General features: G+C 47.8%; 1 protein-coding gene across 1 annotated transcript in view; it reads right to left on the bottom strand.

Annotated features, from left to right (window-relative positions):
- The window catches only part of pi4kaa (phosphatidylinositol 4-kinase, catalytic, alpha a), a 217,636-nt gene that overhangs the window by 112,720 nt on the left and 84,799 nt on the right, over positions 1-20,117 (bottom strand). The window contains exons 19-26 of the mRNA XM_038811028.1: positions 15,516-15,624; positions 12,507-12,643; positions 10,476-10,609; positions 10,301-10,383; positions 8,889-8,959; positions 8,649-8,773; positions 7,644-7,725; positions 7,472-7,555 (exon numbers count right to left, since the gene is read on the bottom strand). Coding sequence (XP_038666956.1) covers positions 7,472-7,555; positions 7,644-7,725; positions 8,649-8,773; positions 8,889-8,959; positions 10,301-10,383; positions 10,476-10,609; positions 12,507-12,643; positions 15,516-15,624 — 825 coding nt within the window. The remainder of the gene's footprint in view (positions 1-7,471; positions 7,556-7,643; positions 7,726-8,648; positions 8,774-8,888; positions 8,960-10,300; positions 10,384-10,475; positions 10,610-12,506; positions 12,644-15,515; positions 15,625-20,117) is intronic.

Raw genomic sequence — 20,117 nt, 5'->3', positions numbered from 1 at the left:
GACTGCGGGATAAAGATCGGGAGGCACTGAAAAATGAACAGGAATCTTGGGAGGATTGCCATCTTTACCGTCTGCACCCTCCCCGCAAGTGATAGCGAGAGTGCATCCCAGCTCCGAAACTTCCTCTTCATTTGTTCCACCACTCTAGTCAAATTTAACTTATGTAACCTGCCCCAGTCTCGTGCCACCCAAGTACCGGAAACTTTCCCCAACCAGCCTAAATGGCAGCTCCTTTAGCCTATTCTCCTGGCCCTTTACCTGCACTACAAACATCTCACTCTTGGTCATATTTAATTTGTACCCTGAGAACTGGCCAAACTTTCTCTATTTCCAGTATATTGTCCATCCTGGCCAGTGGGTCCGATACCTACAGGAGCAGGTTGTCCCCATAGAGAGAGATCTTGTGCTCCACCCCCCCTAGACATTCACTTCCACCCCTTTGCAGCTCTCAGAGCAATCGCCAACGGTTCTATGGCCAGCGCGAACAGTAACGGGGAGAGTGGACATTCCTGTCTGGTCCCGCGATGTAGTCTGAAATAATCTGACGTCGTCCTGTTCATCCTTACGCTAGCTTTTGGGGCCTGGTACAATAGTCTGACCCAATTAACCAGTCCCTCCCCGAACCTAAACCATCCGAGTACCTCCCACAGATAGTCCTACTCCACCCGGTCAAAGGCCTTCTCAGCGTCCATTGCCACCGCTACCTCCACTTCCTTGCCCGTCGGGGACATCATAATCACATTAAGCAATCTTCTCAAGTTGGCTGCCAGCTGTCTGCCTTTGACAAACCCTGTTTGGTCGTTCCCAATCACCTCCGGTACACAGGCCTCAATTCTAATCGCCAGGACCTTGGCCAGGAGCTTGGTGTCCACATTAATCAGGGGATTGGCCTGGATGACCTGCAGGCTTCCGGGTCCTTGTCCCGCTTTAATATCAGTGAGATGGTGGCCTGCGACATCGTCGGAGGTAGGGTCCCTCTGTCCCTCGCCTCATTAAAAACCCTGGTCAGCACTGGCCCCACTATCTCCGAGAACTTTTTGTACAATTCTACCGGGTATCCATCCGGTCCCGGGGCTTTACCCGCCTGCATGGCATTTAGGCCCCACAGTGCTTTCTCCGCTCTAATCGGGGCCCCCAGCCCGTCCACTCATCCCCTGCCCACTTTTGGGAAGGTTAGTCCGTCCAGGAACCGTTTCACCTTCTCCGGGGGTTCTGAAGTGTAGAGCTGACTATAAAAGTCCTGAAACACCTTATTCAGTCTTGGCGGGTCCTCCACTCTGCTCCCCTTCCCGCTCACCACCCTACTTATTTCCCTGGCCACCTCCCTCCTCCAGAGTTGCTGCGCCAGCAATCTGCTAGCCTTCTCCCCATGCTCATACACCACTTCCCTTGCCTTCCTAAGTTGTTCCACAGCTCTACTCATGGATAGCACTCCCAGTTCCGCCTACAGTCTCCGTATCTCCCAGAGTAGGTCCTCCCCAAGGACCCCGCACGCTCCTCGTCTATCCGGTGGATCTACTTAACCAATCTATCCATTTCTGCTCTGTCCGCCCTGACCCTGTGAGCCCGAATTGAGATCAGCTCCCCACCTCACTACTGCCTTCAGTACCTCCCACAGGGTCGCTGCTGAAACCTCCCCGTATCATTCACCTGCAGATAATTTTGCATACACTTCCGAAGTCTCTCACATATCCCCTCCTCTGACAACAATCCTACGTCTAACCTCCATTGCGGGTGTTGATAATTCTCCCCGCAGACCTGCAGGTCCACCGCGTGCAGGGCATGGTCCGAAATAGTGATAATGACGAGTAGCCCCTTCCCGTCGGCTGTCTGGCTCTCCAGGGGTCCACTGCCCCCATTTGCTCCATGAACCTTTTCAGCTCCCTTGCCATTGCTGGGAGCCTACCCGTTCTGGGACATGATTGGTCTAGACCCGGGTCGAGGACTGTAATTAAGTCTCCCCCCATTATCAGCCTACACGAGTCTACGTCCGAGATATTCCCCAGCACTCTTTTAATAAAATCAGCGTCGTCCCAATTCGGAGCATATATATGCACCAGCACCACTCTCCTCCCTCCAGCTTGCCCCTTACCATAAGGAATCTGGCCCCGCCGTCTGCGATTACGCTCTCTGCCTCAAATTGAACCCGCTTATTGATCATAATTGCTACCCCCCCTGGACTTACAGTCCAAGCCCGAGTAGAAGACCTGGCTGATTCAGCTCTTCCTTAGTCTAATCTGATCAGACACTTTCAAATTCGTCTCCTGCAGCATAATAACGTCCGCCTTTAGAGCCCGTGAGTGACTGGCACATTTAGTCCTCTGACATTCCAGGTGATCAGCCTGGTTTGGGGGGGGGGCGCACACGGCACCCCCCCCGTCCCCGTCAATCATAACCCTTCTTGGGCCCGCCCCTGGCCCATGTGCCGCACCTCTCTTGGTTCGACTCTTGCCAGTTTCCACCCCTGACCTCCTCTCCATTACCTACTTCAGACGCCTCCCACGTCAGCAGAATAACTTCCCCTCTTGCCCCCCAAGCAACATCTCCCTATAACCCCACCCCTGCCATCTACTCGCTGTATACACCCCCCCCCCCCCCCCACCTGACTCCCTTGACTAGCCAATCTGCTAGCCCGATGATTCATCCCTCCGGCACCCACTTGTCTCACTCCCATTGTTTCCCCGACCTCACCCACCCCCCCCCCCAACTCATCAACACCCCCCCCCCCCCCCCCCCCCCCCCCCGATCAGACCTACTGGAGCAGTCACACTAAAATGGGAAAGATCAAACGAGATGGGGACATCAAACAGCAAAATGAAGCTGTTCTAGGTGTAATACAGTTCCAGCTGCGTAAACAGATAAGTGTTAATCCACGTCCCTTTCTGAGCGTTAATAAAGTAACAACGGGTGTTACACAGTACCTGTATAACACCCACCCAAAACAAACATAAAAACCTACAACCAAAAACTTTAATCCCCATTGCTTACTGGCCACCTTTATGTTACAGTAAAGGCTCCAACAAACAAAGAACACGACAGAAGGTAAAAAAAAAAGCGAGAGGGGGTACTCTAGCCCCCCACCCCCCGCACACCCTGAAGGAAAAGCTGCCAAAAATACAACACAAGGCACCTTTAAAGCAGTAAACAGTCGACCGTCAGTCCAGGCACAGTAGGCATCCCCCCAGACAATAACTTTCGGATTCTAGCTTGAGCCGGTGGGTCCTTTTTGCAGGACCAGCCCCTGATCCCTCGCGAAGACCATCACTTCTTCGGGACCGGAGAAGTAGTGGTGTTGGCCCTGATGTGTGACCCAAAGACGGGCCGGGAAGAGCAGACCAAACTTCACATTCTTTTTAAACAAAACCTCCTTAACTTGCTTAAAGGCTGCTCAACGCCTGGCCACCTGCTGGCTTAGGTCCTGATAGATGCGAAGAACACTGTTATTCCACGTGCTGCTCCTTGCGTTCTTTGCCCACTGCAACACCCGCTCCTTATCCGTGAACCTGTAGAACCTGATCAGCATCCGGGGGGGGGGGGGGGGGGGGGGGGGGGGGGGGGGGGGGGGCTATATTTTCCAGCTCCTCTACTCTGTCCAGCAGCCTCCTCTGCCTCTCCTTCAACCCATCGACTTCTAGCGCCGCAACCGTCTGCGTGTCCACCTGCTCCTCCACCGCTTCCCCCAGCTCCTTAACTTTTTTGTCCTGGGCATCCAATCTCTGGCTCAATTGATCCACTGCCTTCTGAACTGGGTCCAAGTTATCCAGCTTCAGCTCTTCAAAACTGCTCTTAATCACCTGCAGCATGTTTTCCAGCGCTAGCTGGATCGCCGGGTCCGAGGTCCGTAGGTTCGCCATCTTTGCTCCCGGGTCAGCTTCCACTGCACGTTGCCTTTGTCCTTTTCTCTCCCGTTTTCGCTGCTTCCTGCTCTCCAGCGGTTCCATGCAGCTCTGTCCATTACTCAGCCCCTCCGTGGCCGTCTTTCCAGCGCTCCGCAGACCCGAAAAAACCGGGAAACCAGGTCCACAACTCCCGCCGGAGTGAGAGCCACCGAATGCGCAGCTTACTCACTCATCGCTGCCACCTGAAGTCCTAAAGGTTCTTTTTTTTAAGTCTTATGGATGTTAAAAGGACAGCTTAAGGATTACTTAGTGTTGTATTCTTTGGGGGTTGTATTTGAATTAATGGTTGCTAAGATGTTCACTATGTTTTAAAAAGGTTAACTTGAGTTCATAGAATAAACATTGTTTTGCTTTAAAAAACGTTTCCATTTCTGCTGTACAACACCTGTAGAGTGGGCCGTGTGCTCCCCATACCAGAATCTAGTAAAGGTTGTGGGTCAGGTGAACTCCATGATACACTTTGGGGTTCTCTAAACCCAGGCCCATAACATGGGCAAAACCAGTTTTACTTGGTTTTCTCATATAGACAGGCGGATCTGTAGCTTCGGGACCTTCTGATTTCGCCACCCAGTGGACAAAGTGCACAGCTGCATGTGTTACTGTGTTAGGCCACTTTACAGTAAGAAAATCCTATTGACAAACCCCCTAGAGCAGGCACTGTCAAACTCGGGGGCGTGACCCGCGGATGGGTCGCGGGCGGGTGGCGTGGGGGGGGTCGTGGAGCCGTCCGTCGCGGCGCTCCCGATCGCGCAAATCCGCGCGCAACAGCTGGCTTTTAATAATGCCGGCTGTGAGCGGCCTTCAAAATGACCGGGATCAGATAAAAAAAATTCAGCTGCACTGCACATGCGTACCCGATCATCGGTGGGCAAGCGCAAAACTATGCGAATGCGCACTGATGATCGGGCACACATGTGCAGTGCGGCCGCATTTTGTTCATATGGTCGCAGCCTTTTTTTTTCCAAGTTCGGGCAGCCAAAGGGACCATTGGGGCCAAAAGGACCCAAAACCATTTCCTCCATTTCTGTCAGCAACAAACAAGGTAAGAGAAAATGGTGGGTCGCGAAGGTCGGCCGGTGTGGGCTGCGAAGGTCGGCCGGCGTGGGCCGCGAAGGTCGGCCGGCGTGGGCCGCGAAGGTCGGCCGGCGTGGGCCGCGAAGGTCGGCCGGCGTGGGCCGCGAAGGTCGGCCGGCGTGGGCCGCGAAGGTCGGCCGGCGTGGGCCGCGAAGGTCGCCAGTTGGTAAAAATGGGTCCCCGGGAAAAAAAGTTTGAAAAATACTGCCCTAGCGGCATAGCTGAATCGTGACTGCCCAAATAAGGAGTGTTTGGCATAGGGAGCAAATATATCATCGATTGGTTGAGATAATTATACAGTAGCTTCAGCAGGTTGCATACGAATTAATTAATTTGAGGAAGACAAAGTGGGCTGCCTGGAGCGCACACTGTGTGAGAGGAGCCATCTGGTGGATTAGGACAACAGCAGTGAAGGTTTCGTTCTTGCAGGTTGTTAGCGTGCACAGAATTGCAACCTCGTGGATCTTCAGTAAAATTTAAGTCGCTGTTTCAATTATCTTGCACAATGCATACATTTCACATTGTGTACACAATGCAGCTCAGTTTTGGGAGTTAGGATTTGCCCACAATATCCAACCAAAGAAAAACGGGGAAAAATGAAATACGACGACCAATAGAATCAAGCTGCACGGGCATTGTCACTCAGGCTGTCAGCACTGGTGGGCAGTGTTTACTTCACCGTCAGTAGTTTGCAAGCTAAGCGACTTGAGTTTGACATTTGGTAAACTACAGTGACTCCTGGTCCAGTAAGAACACAAAAATTTTCACCCTTGTGCGTTCAAATCCCTCCCCTGGCCTTGCCCTTCCCCATCTCTGTAATCTCCTCCAGCCAGAAAAACCTCCAAGAAATCAGTCTTCCTCCAATTCTGGGGTCTTGCGCATTCCTAATTTCCTTCCCTTCATCACGGTCTTCAGTTGTCTCGGCCTGAATCTCTGGAATTCCCTGTCTAAACCTCCAAACCTCTCTCCTTCTTCAAGACTTTCCTTCAAGTTTACTTATTTTTTTAACGTCTCATGTGCTTTTGGTCACATCCTAGTATCTCTTTATGCACTTTGGTATCAAATTTTGTCTGATTCTGCTTTTGTGCAGTGTCTCGGGCTTCACAGCGCCAAGGTCCCAGGTTCGATTCCCGGCTTGGGTCACTGATTGTGTGGAGTCTGCACATTCTCCCCGTGTCTGCGTGCGTTTCCTCCGGGTGCTCTGGTTTCCTCCCACGAGTCCCGAAAGATGTGCTGTTAGGTAATTTGGGCTTCTGAATTCTCCCACCGTGTACCCAAGCAGGCGCCGGAATGTGGCGACTATGGGCTTTTCACAGTAACTTAATTGCAGTGTTAATGTAAGTCTACTTGTGACACTAATAAAGATTATTTTTATGTTTTAGTGTTGAAGCAGCTACGTAAAGACTACCTGCTGTTGGCCAGTCCATAACTTTTGACAAGGCTTCAGGCTAGCTCTAAACCAAGGTCAAGACAGTGAATGGTAGAACCCTGAAGAGTATTGATAGTCAGAGAGATCTTGGTGTACAGGTCCAGAGGTCACTGAAAGGGGCAACACAGGTAAGAAAGTTGTCAAGAAGGCATACGGCATGCTTGCCTTCATTGGTCTGGGCATTGAGTATAAGAATTGGCAAGTCATGTTGCAGCTGTATAGAACCTTAGTTAGGTCACACTTTGGAGTATAGTGTTCAATTCTGGTCGCCACACTACCAGAAGGATGTGGAGGCTTTAGAGAGGATGCAGAAGAGATTTACCAGAATGTTGCCTGCTATGGAGGGCATTAGCTATGAGGAGAGGTTGAATAAACTCGGCTTGTTCTCACTGGAACGACAGAGGTTGAGGGGTTACCTGATTGAGGTCTACAAAATTATGAGGTGCACAGACAGAGTGGATAGTCCGAGGCTTTTTCCCAGGGTAGACGGGTCAATTACTAGGGGGCATAGGTTTAAGGTGCGAGGGGCAAGGTTTAGAGGAGATGTACGAGGCAAGTTTATTTTTTACACAGAGGATATAGTGGGTGCCTGGAACTCGCTGCCGGAGGAGGTGGTGGAAGCAGGGACGATAGTGATATTTAAGGGGCATCTTGACAAATACATGAATAGGATGGGAATAGAGGAATACGGACCCAGGAAGTGTAGAAGATTTTAGTTTAGACGGGCAGCATGGTCGGCACAGGCTTGGAGGGCCGAAGGGCCTGTTCCTGTGCTGTACTCTTCTTTGTTCTTTGTTCTAAGGCTTCTCTAATAGTGGGAAGGTCGACAGGAGAGGGGAAAGGAAAGAACAAAGGTTTATGCAGCTATACTTGCTGCCCTTGAGCAGCCATTTACTGTCTGGCAAAGGAATTATTAGACCAGGTGACGAGCTGCCCAGCAGGGCAAAGCAAATCATTAAGCAGGGCAACAAAAAAAAAAAAGTTTTAAAATGGTGCATCATTTTCATTCTGACCTTTCATTCTGACCTCAGATGAACATTTATGTTTTGAAAATGAAACACAACATTACCTCCCTGGCTTCATAGGTATCTGGAACAGTAATTCTGTAAGGAGTATCCAGTATGTCATAATAAGGCTGATCCTTGTGGATATCCTGCAAAGGAAAATATATCTAATCTCATTATCACTGCTTGTGAGAACATTCTTCCATCAAGGTGAGCTTTTTCGGCTGTGGGTCTTACCGCACTGAGAGAAAGAGAAAGAGTCTGAAGAATATCCAGCATAGTCTTTAGGACAGTTCCGCTCCATAACAAATGCGGGAATCTGAAATCACAAACAACAAGAAACAAATGCAACCTGTAACTGTGCAAAGAGGTAACTGCAGAACTCGGGCTCTCCCTTTGCACCCTGAAGTTACTTAACGACCGCCAGGAGCAAAGATTATTGCTTTTGGACAGAATGTACCACTGGCTCCGATTTTTGGGATAACGAGCCTCTACAAATTAAAAGCTGCTCTTGTCAAATCTATTCCTACCATTGCCTGTATCTGGCTCACATCCAACGCAAGCTAGGGGAAAGTAGCAGACATAGCAGCAGGACCCTGAATGGCGGATCTAATACATTTGCAGTAGAAGAACAGGTTCAAGGGGTTGAATAGCCGCCACTCAGTTCCTAGCTTCACACTTCCGAACCTGCCATGTTTTCACGGCAACCTGGGTAAATGTTGCTCCTCAACCCCTGTCCTTCACGACACCGGGGGAGATCTACCGCTGTAGTCATCAGCTGTTCACAAATCTTGAGTAACAACACAATTATTACTTCAAAACGGTGCATTGTTTGACACATTTTTTTTTTTTAAAGTCTTGCCTACTTTATGGAATTGCACAATGTACAGCGCAGGTACAAGCCATTCAGGCCAACGTGGTGCATGGCAGCAGAAGAGTCTCTGCCCTTCCCTCTTCACCTTACCCTATTTGCAAATTCTTCGACTTCTTTCTCCCTGATGTATTTAGCGGGTTAACCCTTAAATGCATCTAATCCATTCGCCTGAACCACTCCTGGTGGTAATGAATTTCACTTTCTGACCACCCTCTGGATAAAGATGTTCTGCCACTGGATTTATCAGTGTCCTTCCTTTATTTGAGACCCCTGGTTCTGATCTCACCCACCAAATCTGCCTTTGCAAAACTGCAGTGCGTCCCGTTCCAAAATTTAAATGCAACAAAAATTAATTTCAAAGATCTTACTTGTCTACCAGGCCTGACAAGAACTTGTCAGCGACCCTTCGAATCCTCTTGTGAATATGGTTGAAATTCACCAACAGGAATTGGGCGTGTTTCTCCAGCTCCTCCTCGTTTTCCTTTGTTTTGGGCTGGTGGGTAAAACCAAGGTATTTATTTACAAAGATTTATAAATATAGAAATCTTGAAAAATGCTTCAGACAAGAGTTAACTGAAGACTAGCGGCCAAGTTAAAGTATGTGGTACCTTGTCTGCCATGACGGACAAGAAAACATCAAACACTTTATCGGCTACTGCAATCACACACTGCATCATACCTGTAAAAAATAGAGTACAAACATATTTCAATCTCTACAAGAGACTTGAAGAGGACCACTTTGCAGGGTTGAGAAGAAAATGTTGAAGTGCGGGACTAAATTGAACATCTCTTTCAAAGAACCAGCACAGCCAGTGCACAAGGTCAAATTGACCTCCTTCTTCGCTGCAAGTGTCTACGATTCCATGAAACAAATGGCCTTGCATTTATATAGCGACTTTCATGACCTCAGGGCATCACAAAGCACTTTTTGTCCACTGACGTATTTTCAGGGCGACACAGGAGCACAGTGGTTAGCACTGTTGCTTCACAGCGCCAGGGTCCCAGGTTCGATTCCCAGCCTGGTGGTCACTGTCTGTGTGGCGTCTGCAGGCTCTCCATGTGTTTGCGTGGGTTTCCTCCGGGTGCTCCTGTTTCGTCCCACATGACCCGAAAGACGTGCTTATTAGGTCAATTGGACATTCTGAATTCTCCCTCTGTGTACCCGAACAGGGGCCTGAATGTGGCGACTAAGGGATTTTCACAGTAACTTCATTGCAGTGTTAATGCAAGCCTACTTGTGACAACAATAAAGGCTATTATTATTATAAAAGTGTAGCCGCTACTATAACGTAGGAAAGGCCTTTAGCAGTGATCTATTAGACTGCTCGATTGGCAGCAATTGAATCCTGCCAAAGGGAAAGCTGCCTGAAAAAAGTTAGCTTTGCCAGTCTCGTGATGAGCTTGGATTCTCTTATCAGACAAACAGTCATTAATATACGAGGTGGGGAATGCTTTCTATCAGAGACCAAATCATAGGGAATTCATTGACATCATTGTACAGTAAGACAACTAGCATCTTGCTGCTTGAACTCTATAGGCCAGGGAGAGAGGCTTTTAGAAATCAGGCATCAAAATGGGAGGCAGAAGTCAGTTGTAAATGGCAAACTCTGATCAAGAGGCTGTATGCTTCAAGTGCCCACTAAAGTGGGTCTCTGTACGTCTATTCTTTCTTTAGTTTTGCAACAGTATGCAATCAAACATTTAATGGATGTATTTACCTCACATTCTAGTCACGCAAATTACAGTTTTGTCGATTGTGGAATAAAGCTGCAAATCCCATCGTTAACTCAGTCTGCCTAGAGACTGACAGAGTAAGGAAAACACACTGATCTGAACCAGGTTACAAGGGACTTTCACTGCTGCACTCTCAGGTGCCAGTATCATCCCTGTCGACACGGGACAGTGGGAGTTCACTTCTGTAAGGGCCAAAAGCTAAAGGACTGACTGGCGACAGTGAACTTGAGCAGAAGTGTGCGGTAGACCCGAATTTGGAATTACCGACTGCTCTCCAAATGCTTACCCGCTTTATCTTTCTGAATAGCCTTGTCCTCCAAATATCGAAACATAACTTGAAAACGGTCCTGGTCTGTCGAGCGCGATACTCTGTAAACAGCATGTAGTTTATTAGCGGCTATACTGTACAGTCTAACTACAGAAAGGGACGCTTGCATTTTAAGTTATAAAGTTTCTCAGACCTCATATATTCCAGACGATACACAGACAGTAGATAGGTAGACATCGCAAAATCCAACTTGTTAATAAGGGCAGAGACTTCTGGAGGGGGATCCAGGAGGTTTATGATGGTGCTTCTCAACTCGTTCAGTTCAGCCTAATGGTGATACATAATAACAAAAAAAATTAGTTACCTTACATTTCCTAATACTAATTAAATAAGTAATTTGAAGAGATGCCAGAAGATTGCAGTCAAATAAGACAGCAGAGTACCAACTTACTAAATCCCCCTGCTGTACAATACCTGGATATACTCAATGCTGACACTCAATGTTAAAGCATTCCATCTCCCAAGACTTATATTCCTCACTATAAGGAGCCCAAAGAGAAAAGTTTGAGGAGTTTTAAAGATTGTAGCATTCACGCATTTAGCTGTTTTTTTAAAACTCTACTCTCATGACGGGCACTGCTCGATTCTACAGTCATCTCCTTCCGTTTCTTCAGCACAGTAGCACAGTGATTAACACGGTAGCAGTGGTTTGCGCCAGGGTGTCAGGTTTGATTCCCGGCTTGGGTCACTGTCTCTGTGGAGTCTGCACATTCTCCCCGTGTCTGCGTGGATTTCCTCCGGGTGCTCCGGTTTCCTCCCACAGGTCCCGAAAGATGTGCTGTTCGGTGAATCGGACATTGTGAAATCTCCCTCCGTGTACCTGAACAGACGCCGTAAAGTGGCGACCAGAGTTTTTCACAGTAACTTCATTGTAGTAGTAATGTAAGCCTACTTGTGACAATAAAGATTATTATTATTACAAAAGTCTAGGATGACATGCCAGTGCAGTATTGAGGGGAGTGCTGCACTGGCAAAAGCGTCACCGTTCAGATGAGACTTCAGACTGAGACCTTGCCTGCTCTCCCAGGTAGAGCTTGCTGTGCACAAACTGGCTGTGCGCTTCCTGCTTTAAAACTGTGACCACACCTTAAAAGTACGTGGTTTGACCACAGAGCTTTTTGGGACACCCTGGGGACATGAAAAGGCACCATCAAAACACAAGACTTAATTTTTTTATAAATGTGTTTCTGCTATTTTTGCCGCATTTTCTTCAGATGTTTGTCACAGATAAACATCAGTTTTCCACGCAGAACATTAAACTAAGACCTAACGTTCTCTCCTTTAAACTTCTTCTGCCCTACCACATATCGCGCGCCGTCTCAGATTGGCTGGTCCCCTTCACTAAGGCCCTGATATGCGGTCACGAGCAGGCACGGCTACATGTCTGCCAAATGCTCCTCTTGTGGGATAACAGGTAGGATTAATTTGACTCTTTGTTCTGCAGCCCAGCCAAGAATGAATAGTTAGGGAGAGTGAATCTTCATCCTACATTTTTAAGAAATTATTTGACCATGGGATGTGGGCATCGGTGGTTGGGCCAGCATTCAATGCCCATCCCGGAGGGCATTTCAGAATCAACCCACATTTCTGTGGGTCTGGAGCCACGTGTAGGCCAGACCAGGTAATGCCGGCAGAATTCCTTCCCTAAAGGACATTAGTGAACCAGATGGGTTTTTACGATAATCAACAATGGTCATCATTAGACTTTTAATTCCAGATTTTTATTGAATTCAAATTTCTCCATCTTTCCTGGTGGGATTCGAACCCAGGGCCCCAGAACATCACCCTGGGTTGTTAAGTAATGGGTTAAGAGACATTGCAATTAGTTGTCTCATTTATGTTAAGTGTTCAATGATTGACCACTTAACATAAATGAGACAATGATTGACACTGATATGTAAAGGGGCTTCAGGTGGACTCTGGAGCTTGTGATGATCTGTAGAGTTCTGTGCAGAGTGAGTTTGAACCATTAAAAGGTGTGTTGGTGGAAAAGGAGCTGAACTCTTGCCTCTTCATACCACAGCATCTAGTACATTTTACATGGGTCTCTGGATTACTAGCCCAGTGGCAATACCACAACCTCACTGCCTCCCCACTGCCATCAAGTGCACCAGTACACTTGGCTGGATTGTTCTGATCTCTGAAATAAAGTGGATGTTCTTACTGCAGAAACGGTGTCATTCTTCAGGGCGGAGTTGTACTGCAGTTCCGAACGCAAGGGCTCTCCTCCAGGAAAGGTTAGCAGTGGAGACTTGGTGGCGATTTCGCACACTCCCTCATACCACTCCTCTGGCCACAGGCCTGCAGAAATGAGACACATTACTAGAAAATAGCTGATGGTAGTGTCACATGTCAAATGCAAGTTTCCAACAAAAGACAACAACATGAAGAAGTGATAACTGTCAATGCTGCGCATAATGAAACTGGCCAACAGATAAAAGCTCTAATAATTAATCATTTATAATTACAGCTTATGCTTTTGAAAAGAATAACTTACTTCTTCCCTCATTAAATTCACCTGCACTCCTGTCGATCCTAAGCCTATGTGAGCAGGATTTTGCATGTATGCAGAAAATTAACCGATCACTGGGTGAAGTTTGTTCACACATATTTCAGAAAGTTTCAATAAATTGCAAAAGGAAGAGTGCAGCTTTGATACGTCAGAACAAAACCAGGTAAATGAAAAGGTGTATTATAAGTACAGCAATTAAAACTGCAATGAGGAGCTTAGAACTGAGATGAGGAGGAACTACTTCTCGCAGAGGGTGGTGAACTTGTGGAACACGTGCCCCATAGTGCGGTGGAGTCTGGATCATTAAATGGTTTCAAGAAGGAGATAGATATATTTCTTCTTAAAAAGGGGGTTAAAGGGACATGGAGAACAGGTGAGGAGATGGATTTGAGACCAGGAAGGGATCAGCCATGATCTAATTGAATGGCGGAGTAGGCTCGAAGGGCTGAATTGTCTACTTCTGCTCCTAATTCCTATGTTCCTATATATCCCAAGTTATTTTTGGGAACTGCCATGAAAAATAGACTGTGGTCCCCAAATAGTGTGAAGATGTTTCTCAAACCATTTACGAGAATGTGCTTTCTGATGTTTATCAAGACCCTCTTGCAGACTGAATAATTTAGCGTTCCATTCATTGCTGTAAGGAAGTGCATTTCATGACTTAACCAGTTCAAGGGAGGGAAAGAGGGAGAAAGGAGGAAGAAAGGAAAAAAAATTAGAGAAAAGGGCATGAATGGAAAGACAATGAAACCACTAAATTAATAAGGGATTTAGATTCTCATCTTTAGGTTTCACAATTTAATTTTAGATATACTATTTTCACAATCTCACAATAACAGCGAAAGCAAGGGATTCATCATTGCTCAAGTCCCTTAGAATTTCATAGCTAGATTGCCCATAGCAGAAATGTCAAATTCCTAACTCTTAGTTCGGAAGAAGAATGGGCTATGTTTTCCAGTGCCACTAGCAGTGATTTCTCATCACTGTTGGATATCGGAAGGGCCCCTGCAAATTCTGAAGCACATGCAGTACATGGCACTAATCTGTTGACAAGGGTGGTGTTGTTGTCTGGCACACTGACCTTTACCTTGCAGAGGCTGAGCATCAACTCTCAGACACTCCAATCATTTGGTAGTATAGAACTTGAGTATTGCTGAAAAAAAGGGACACTTTGTCGAAGCTTTTCATCTTGCATTGATCAGAACAATTCACAACAAAACCAACGTAAGGGAAAACAACACATTTATACTGTACGAGAAGGGAGTTCTGACTGAGTGATTTCAGTGCCGGCGTGATGCTCAGTATGTAGGCTGCATGTCCCAACGGCATATCCCTTCCGCTGTTCACAACGGGAAGGTTCAGATCATACCCGACCAGCCGGTGCTTACGAAACTCAACACATTAGATGTGCTTTGGTGATTGGGCAACATTTGCTAAACAATCCTCAGTGTGCGAAGAATTACACTGACAATCAATTCAAGATTGCCGGTTGGGCTCACAACGCGGTGCATGTACAGGAAGCTACGTATATTAATTTACAGGATCCTGTTGTTTGCAGACAAAAAGAACATGTAGACACATTGCGCCTATTTCAGCGAAACAAAATAAGTGACGTCCAATCGCTGGTTCACTCCTCATGACAATGTTTTAACCAGAGTCAAGCTGCCTATTTGAAATTGCAAACAATGCTTCGCAGTTAACTGTCAGTCACCATCAACTGGTGTAATTGCTATGGCAACACCAGTCCATTCGCTAACCAATCCTACATTATAAAATTGTTGTTTCCCCATCACTGGTATTCTTGCAAATTGGCCTATGAATGCAAGATGAAAGCTTTGACAAAACGTCACTTCTCTCAGACACCTCTTTATACCTCGCCCTCGACCTGAAATTCTCAGTTCTGAAGAACAATCATATTGGATCCAAGACATAAACTCAGTCCCCCACCACCACCACCAACAGATGCTGCCAGCCCTTCCTGTTTTTCATTTTCAATCTCCAGCATCTACAAGTGTTTTTCTTTTAAAGCTGATACAAAAGTGGGGGTGGGCCAAATAACACTACTCCCAAGTCTTTGCCACTTCAGTGCCAGGTAAGGAACATGTGAAAATTTGAGTTAATTGGCAACTAATTTCAAATAATGACGCTGGAAAATTTTACGGCCAGTACTTTAGGGCTTGGGAAGCCTCCTGATGATTTGTGAATACCCCAGGAGGAGGCCTGCACCATTTTAGGAGTCAAGACAGTCTGATTTTAACATTTAACAGAAAACCTTCTAAAATTTTGATAGATCTCACAAAATCTCTGATTTCTCAGCATGATCTAGCAGATTTTCCAAATATGATGTTTTGAAAGGATTTCTGATCACAATCATTCTAACTGTTGTCAAATTAACTATTTCCACTAAAATAAGGTTTGCCAACGGCTTTTTACTGCAGCAGCCTTTTAACTCTCGCTATTTGTGGCGCGGAGAGTTTAAGCTTTGGGAGGAATCCTCCCTCCAGGCAGTTGAAATTCGCGCTACTGGGATCGCTACGCCGAGATTTGTTCAATGTTCAGTGGCAACCAAATTCCAGATGACCGGTTTTGACATATTACCTAACCAGAGACCTCATTAACAGCCATGGCACAGCCCAGTTACTCCAGCATTCTCTCACGTACCTGAACCTTCCACGGCAAATCCCATCACCACGGAATAGAGCCAGAAGTCGCGGAACAGCTTCTGCAGCCTGGGCTTAGCATCTTTGATTGGAGGCAATCGTCTTGTCAGCTGTAAAAACAGAGGTCACATAATTAGCAGCTCCATGAAACATTTCAACACGCATGTCATTTTGTTTTCTTTTATTTTTTAAAAATATACATTTAGAGTACCCAATTATTTTTTTCCCCCCCAATTAAGGAGCAATTTAGTGTGGCCAATCCACCTTCCCTGCACATCTTTGGGTTGTGGGGGCGAAACCCACGCAGACACGGGGAAAATGTGCAAACACCGCACGGACAGTGACCCAGGGCCGTGATTCGAACCCGGGTCCTCAGCTCCACAGTCCCAGTGCTACCCACTGTGCCACATGCCGCCCCCACGTAGGTCATTTTGAAAGTCTTCATTCAGGAGGTCTGAAACTAGTCTGGAGAGTGGGCCAACGGCCAAATGGTAAAGCAGATTTTTTGTTTAAAAAAGGAAGTGCAAGTCAATTTTGCCCTACTTGCTTTGCTCAGAGTCCTTGGATGCAGATCAGGGGTATCAATTTTGATGGCCTTCAATTAACATCCACTGGCAAGCAAGTAGAGATCAAAGTTCAAGCCGTGATTCCAACATTATCCCCCGCCTCGTGCCTCATCTCAAATTCGGAAAAAGGTAAAATCCCAATTTAAAAGAAAAAGGTGTTTTCGTGAGGGGTGGGGTCACATCCATCATCACAAAATGAAGTTAAGTCTGGCATAAGAACAAACCATTTGTTTTATTTTCCTTTGTGCCTGTTTAATGATCCAGCTTCCAAATGAAAATCACTTATTGTCACAAATAGGCTTCAAATGAAGTTACTGTGAAAAGCCCCTCGTCGCCACATTCCGGCGCCTGTTCAGGGAGGCTGGTACGGGAATTGAACCCGCGCTGCTAGCCTGCCTTGGTCTGCTTTAAAAGCCAGCTAAATAAAAAGCCACCTTAAATGCATCTGTACTATTTTCATATCCCATATTCTATCCACTTTCTGGGTACAGACGTTTCTCCCAAACTCCTTATTGGATTTGTTGGGAACTTCTTTTTTACAAATATATTTATTGAGGTTTTACATTTTAGAGAATAATGCGTCAGAATAACAAAGTTACAAAAATCACCATGAGCAAGAAGAAGAAACTGGCTTAACCTACATGAGTACAGAATGGAACAGGAGTCACAACTGTCTTGATATAATCATTAGACAAAACTAGAGGGAGGTGCAACTAACGCAGGCAATCAGGAGAAAAAACAGACACACACAGACCCCCCCCCCCCCCCCCCCCCCCCCCCAATTGATCAACATGGAGCAATGTCCAGGATAACAGAAAAATCGCAGTGCGAACTGCAGGATAGAGACATCTTCCATGTTGCACGTGAAGGCAAAGTAAAAAACGCAGGATCAATGATTGAAGCGCAGGGCACGATCACTTTCACTGTGACATCTCACCGAACATCAGGTCCACAGTCTAGACCCCAGGGTGGGGGAGTGGGCGGAGAACCTAGCCGGCAGGCTCAAAGACAGGATACGCTGTGCTCCATCGATCTGATTCAGCCAACCTCTCAATCCAGACTCCCAAAGCATGGCAGCCTATTCTTGAACTCAACCGGGAAATAGTCTTCCACCTCTCGCCAGGGAGCAGGCTCAGGGGTATATCCCGCGAGGTCCCAATCCCCCAAATCAATCAGGACAGACGACACATGAGCTTCATCAAGAAGACCATGGCAGAAATCCCAGACATAGCGACGCACCGACTAATCATGGCCGGGGGGGGAGGGGGGACTACAACTGTGTACAGGATCCAAAGACAGACAGATCAGACCCCAAAACGGGGAATACCTCAAACATGGCAAGGGAACTCAGTCACTTTATGGAGCAGATGGGAGCTGTGGACCCCTGGAGATTCGCCCACCCGGGGGAGAAAGAATTCTCTTTCTTCTCCCCAGTACACAATGTGTACACCAGAATTGACTTCTTTGTGGTGGGGAAAACGGTGCTTCCAGGGATAGACAAAGTGGAATACTCCGCAATTGTGATATCAGACCACGCTCCACATTACATGGACGTGCGGCTAGAGACGGGCATGGCCCAACGCCCGACATGGTGGTTGGGCGGTGCCTTACTAGCTGACAAGGCCTTCAACCAAAGGATATGAAATGAAAATGAAAATTGCTTATTGTCACGAGTAGGCTTCAATGAAGTTACTGTGAAAAGCCCCTAGTCGCCACATTCCGGCGCCTGTTCGGGGAGGCTGTTACAGGAATCAAACCGTGCTGCTGGCCTGCTTGGTCTGCTTTCAAAGCCAGCGATTTAGCCCTGTGCTAAACAGCCCCTGTTTGGGCAGCCCCTAAACAGCCCCTATCGCGGGCCATAGCAGAGTACACAGAGAACAATCAGAACAGGGAGGTCTCACCCTCCACGTTCTAGGAAGCAATAAAGGCCATACTAAGAGGGGAAATCATCGCTTTCAAAGCGCGAAGAGATAGGGAGGAAAGGGCGGCTAGGCAGCACTGGTCGACTCCATACTGCTGGTAGACCGTAAATACACCGAGGCCACGACCGTAGAGCTCCTGGCGGAGGGGAAAGAGCTACAAAGGGACCTGCTCTCCACCAGGAAAGCTGTGCACCAACTCCACCAGGCACGTGGGACCCTGTACGAACACAGAGACAAAGCCAGCCACCTGTTGGCACACCAGCTGAGAAAGCAGGCAGCCACCAGACAAATTTCACAAATCAGGGATACCAGAGGCAAGTTAGAAACAGAATCAGAAAAGATTAACAAAACCTTCAAGGCCTTCTACCAAGGGCTGTACACCTCAGAGCTCCCAATGGGGGAGTCCGGGATGAAATGGTTCCTTGATGGACTGGACATACCAGTCGTGGGGGAGGGCAGAAATCGGGGCTTGGAAGCACAACTAGCACTGGGAGAGATCATGGACAGCATTAGCTCCATGCAGACGGGGAAGGCGCCGGGACAAGATGGGTTCCCGGCGGACTTCTACAAAAAATTTGAGACAGCACTGGCCCCGCACCTGCGGGAGATTTTCACAGACTCGCTAGCCAGGGGTACACTGCCACCCACGTTAGCACAGGCCTCAATCTCGCTGATACCGAAGAAAGACAAAGACCCAACAGAATGTGGGTCATACAGGCCCATCTCACTGCTGAACGCAGACACCAAAATACTGGCCAAAACCTTGCCAAAAGGCAAGAAGACTGTGTACCCGAGGTGGTCACAGAGTACCAGACGGGCTTTGTCAAAGGTAGACAGCTTATCTTGAACATCAGGCACCTGCTGAACGTGATAATGACCCCCTCCGGGGAGAGAACAGATGACCTGCTCCTCTACATTTCGGACCCACAAAGCAGCATGGAGTTTGGCACCTTCTTGGGCTACAAACTCAACATGAGCAAAAGCGAGATCTTCCCAGTACACCCAAAAGTAGGGGGGAAACACTAACGGGACTGCCATTTAAACAAGCCCGACACAAATTCCACTACCTGGGGATCCAACTATCCCATGACTGGAAAGGGATCCACAAATGGAACCTCACCAGTCTGACGGAGGAAGTAAAAAAGGACCTGCAAAGATGGAACACACTCACTCTCCCTCGCGGGGAGAGTCCAGGCGATCAAAATTAACGTACTGCCCAGGTACCTCTTCCTACTTGGATCCATTCCGATCTACATCCCCAAGGCCTTTCTCAAAGCACTAGGCAAACTAATCATGGCGTTTGATTGGGGGGGGGGGGAATGCTAGGATCACAAAGAAGGTCCGACAAAAAACAAAATCCGGGGCCATAGGTTCACACCAGCACTGACTGACGCCACCTTCAAAAGGTGGGGGCAGGACGGAGGGACACAGACAGTCAGGGACCTATACACGGACGACAGGATCGCAACACTGGACGGACTGACCGAGAAATTTCAGCTAGCCCGAGGGAACGAGCTAAGGTATCTACAACTCAAAAACTTCCTACGCAAGGAGACAAGGAGGTACCCACAACCGCCACGACAGACACTACTGGAAGACCTACTGGACGCAAGCATACTAGACAAAGGAAACTGTAGTGACATGTATGACCGACCGATAGGAAGGGCCGACACCGTACTGGACGCAACAAGAAAGAAATGGGAGGAAGACCTGGGGATTGAGATAGGATTGGGACTCTGGAGCGAAGCACTGCATAGGGTCAACTCCACCGCCACGTGCGCAAGGCTCTGTCTGACGCAGCTAAAAGTGGTACATGGAGCCTTACTTAACAAGAACCCGTATGAGTAGGTTCTTCCCGGAGGTGGAGGATAGATGTCAACGGTGCCAAGTAGACCCGGCCAACTACGCCCACTTGTTCTGGTCTTGCCCCAGACGTTCGGGGTACTGGACAGCCTTCATCGAGGCTATGTCCAAAGTGGTGGGGGTGAGGGTGGAGCCATGCCCGATAGTGGCGGTCATTGGGGTTTCAGACCAGCCAGATCTATTCCTGGGGAGGAGGGCGGACGCCCTTGCCTTTGCCTCCCTGATCGCCCGCCGTAGAATCCTGTTTGGCTG

The sequence above is a fragment of the Scyliorhinus canicula genome, chromosome 1 (assembly GCF_902713615.1).
Source record: "Scyliorhinus canicula chromosome 1, sScyCan1.1, whole genome shotgun sequence".
Lineage (NCBI taxonomy): Eukaryota > Metazoa > Chordata > Chondrichthyes > Carcharhiniformes > Scyliorhinidae > Scyliorhinus > Scyliorhinus canicula.
This window is presented reverse-complemented; position numbering and strand designations above follow the sequence as displayed.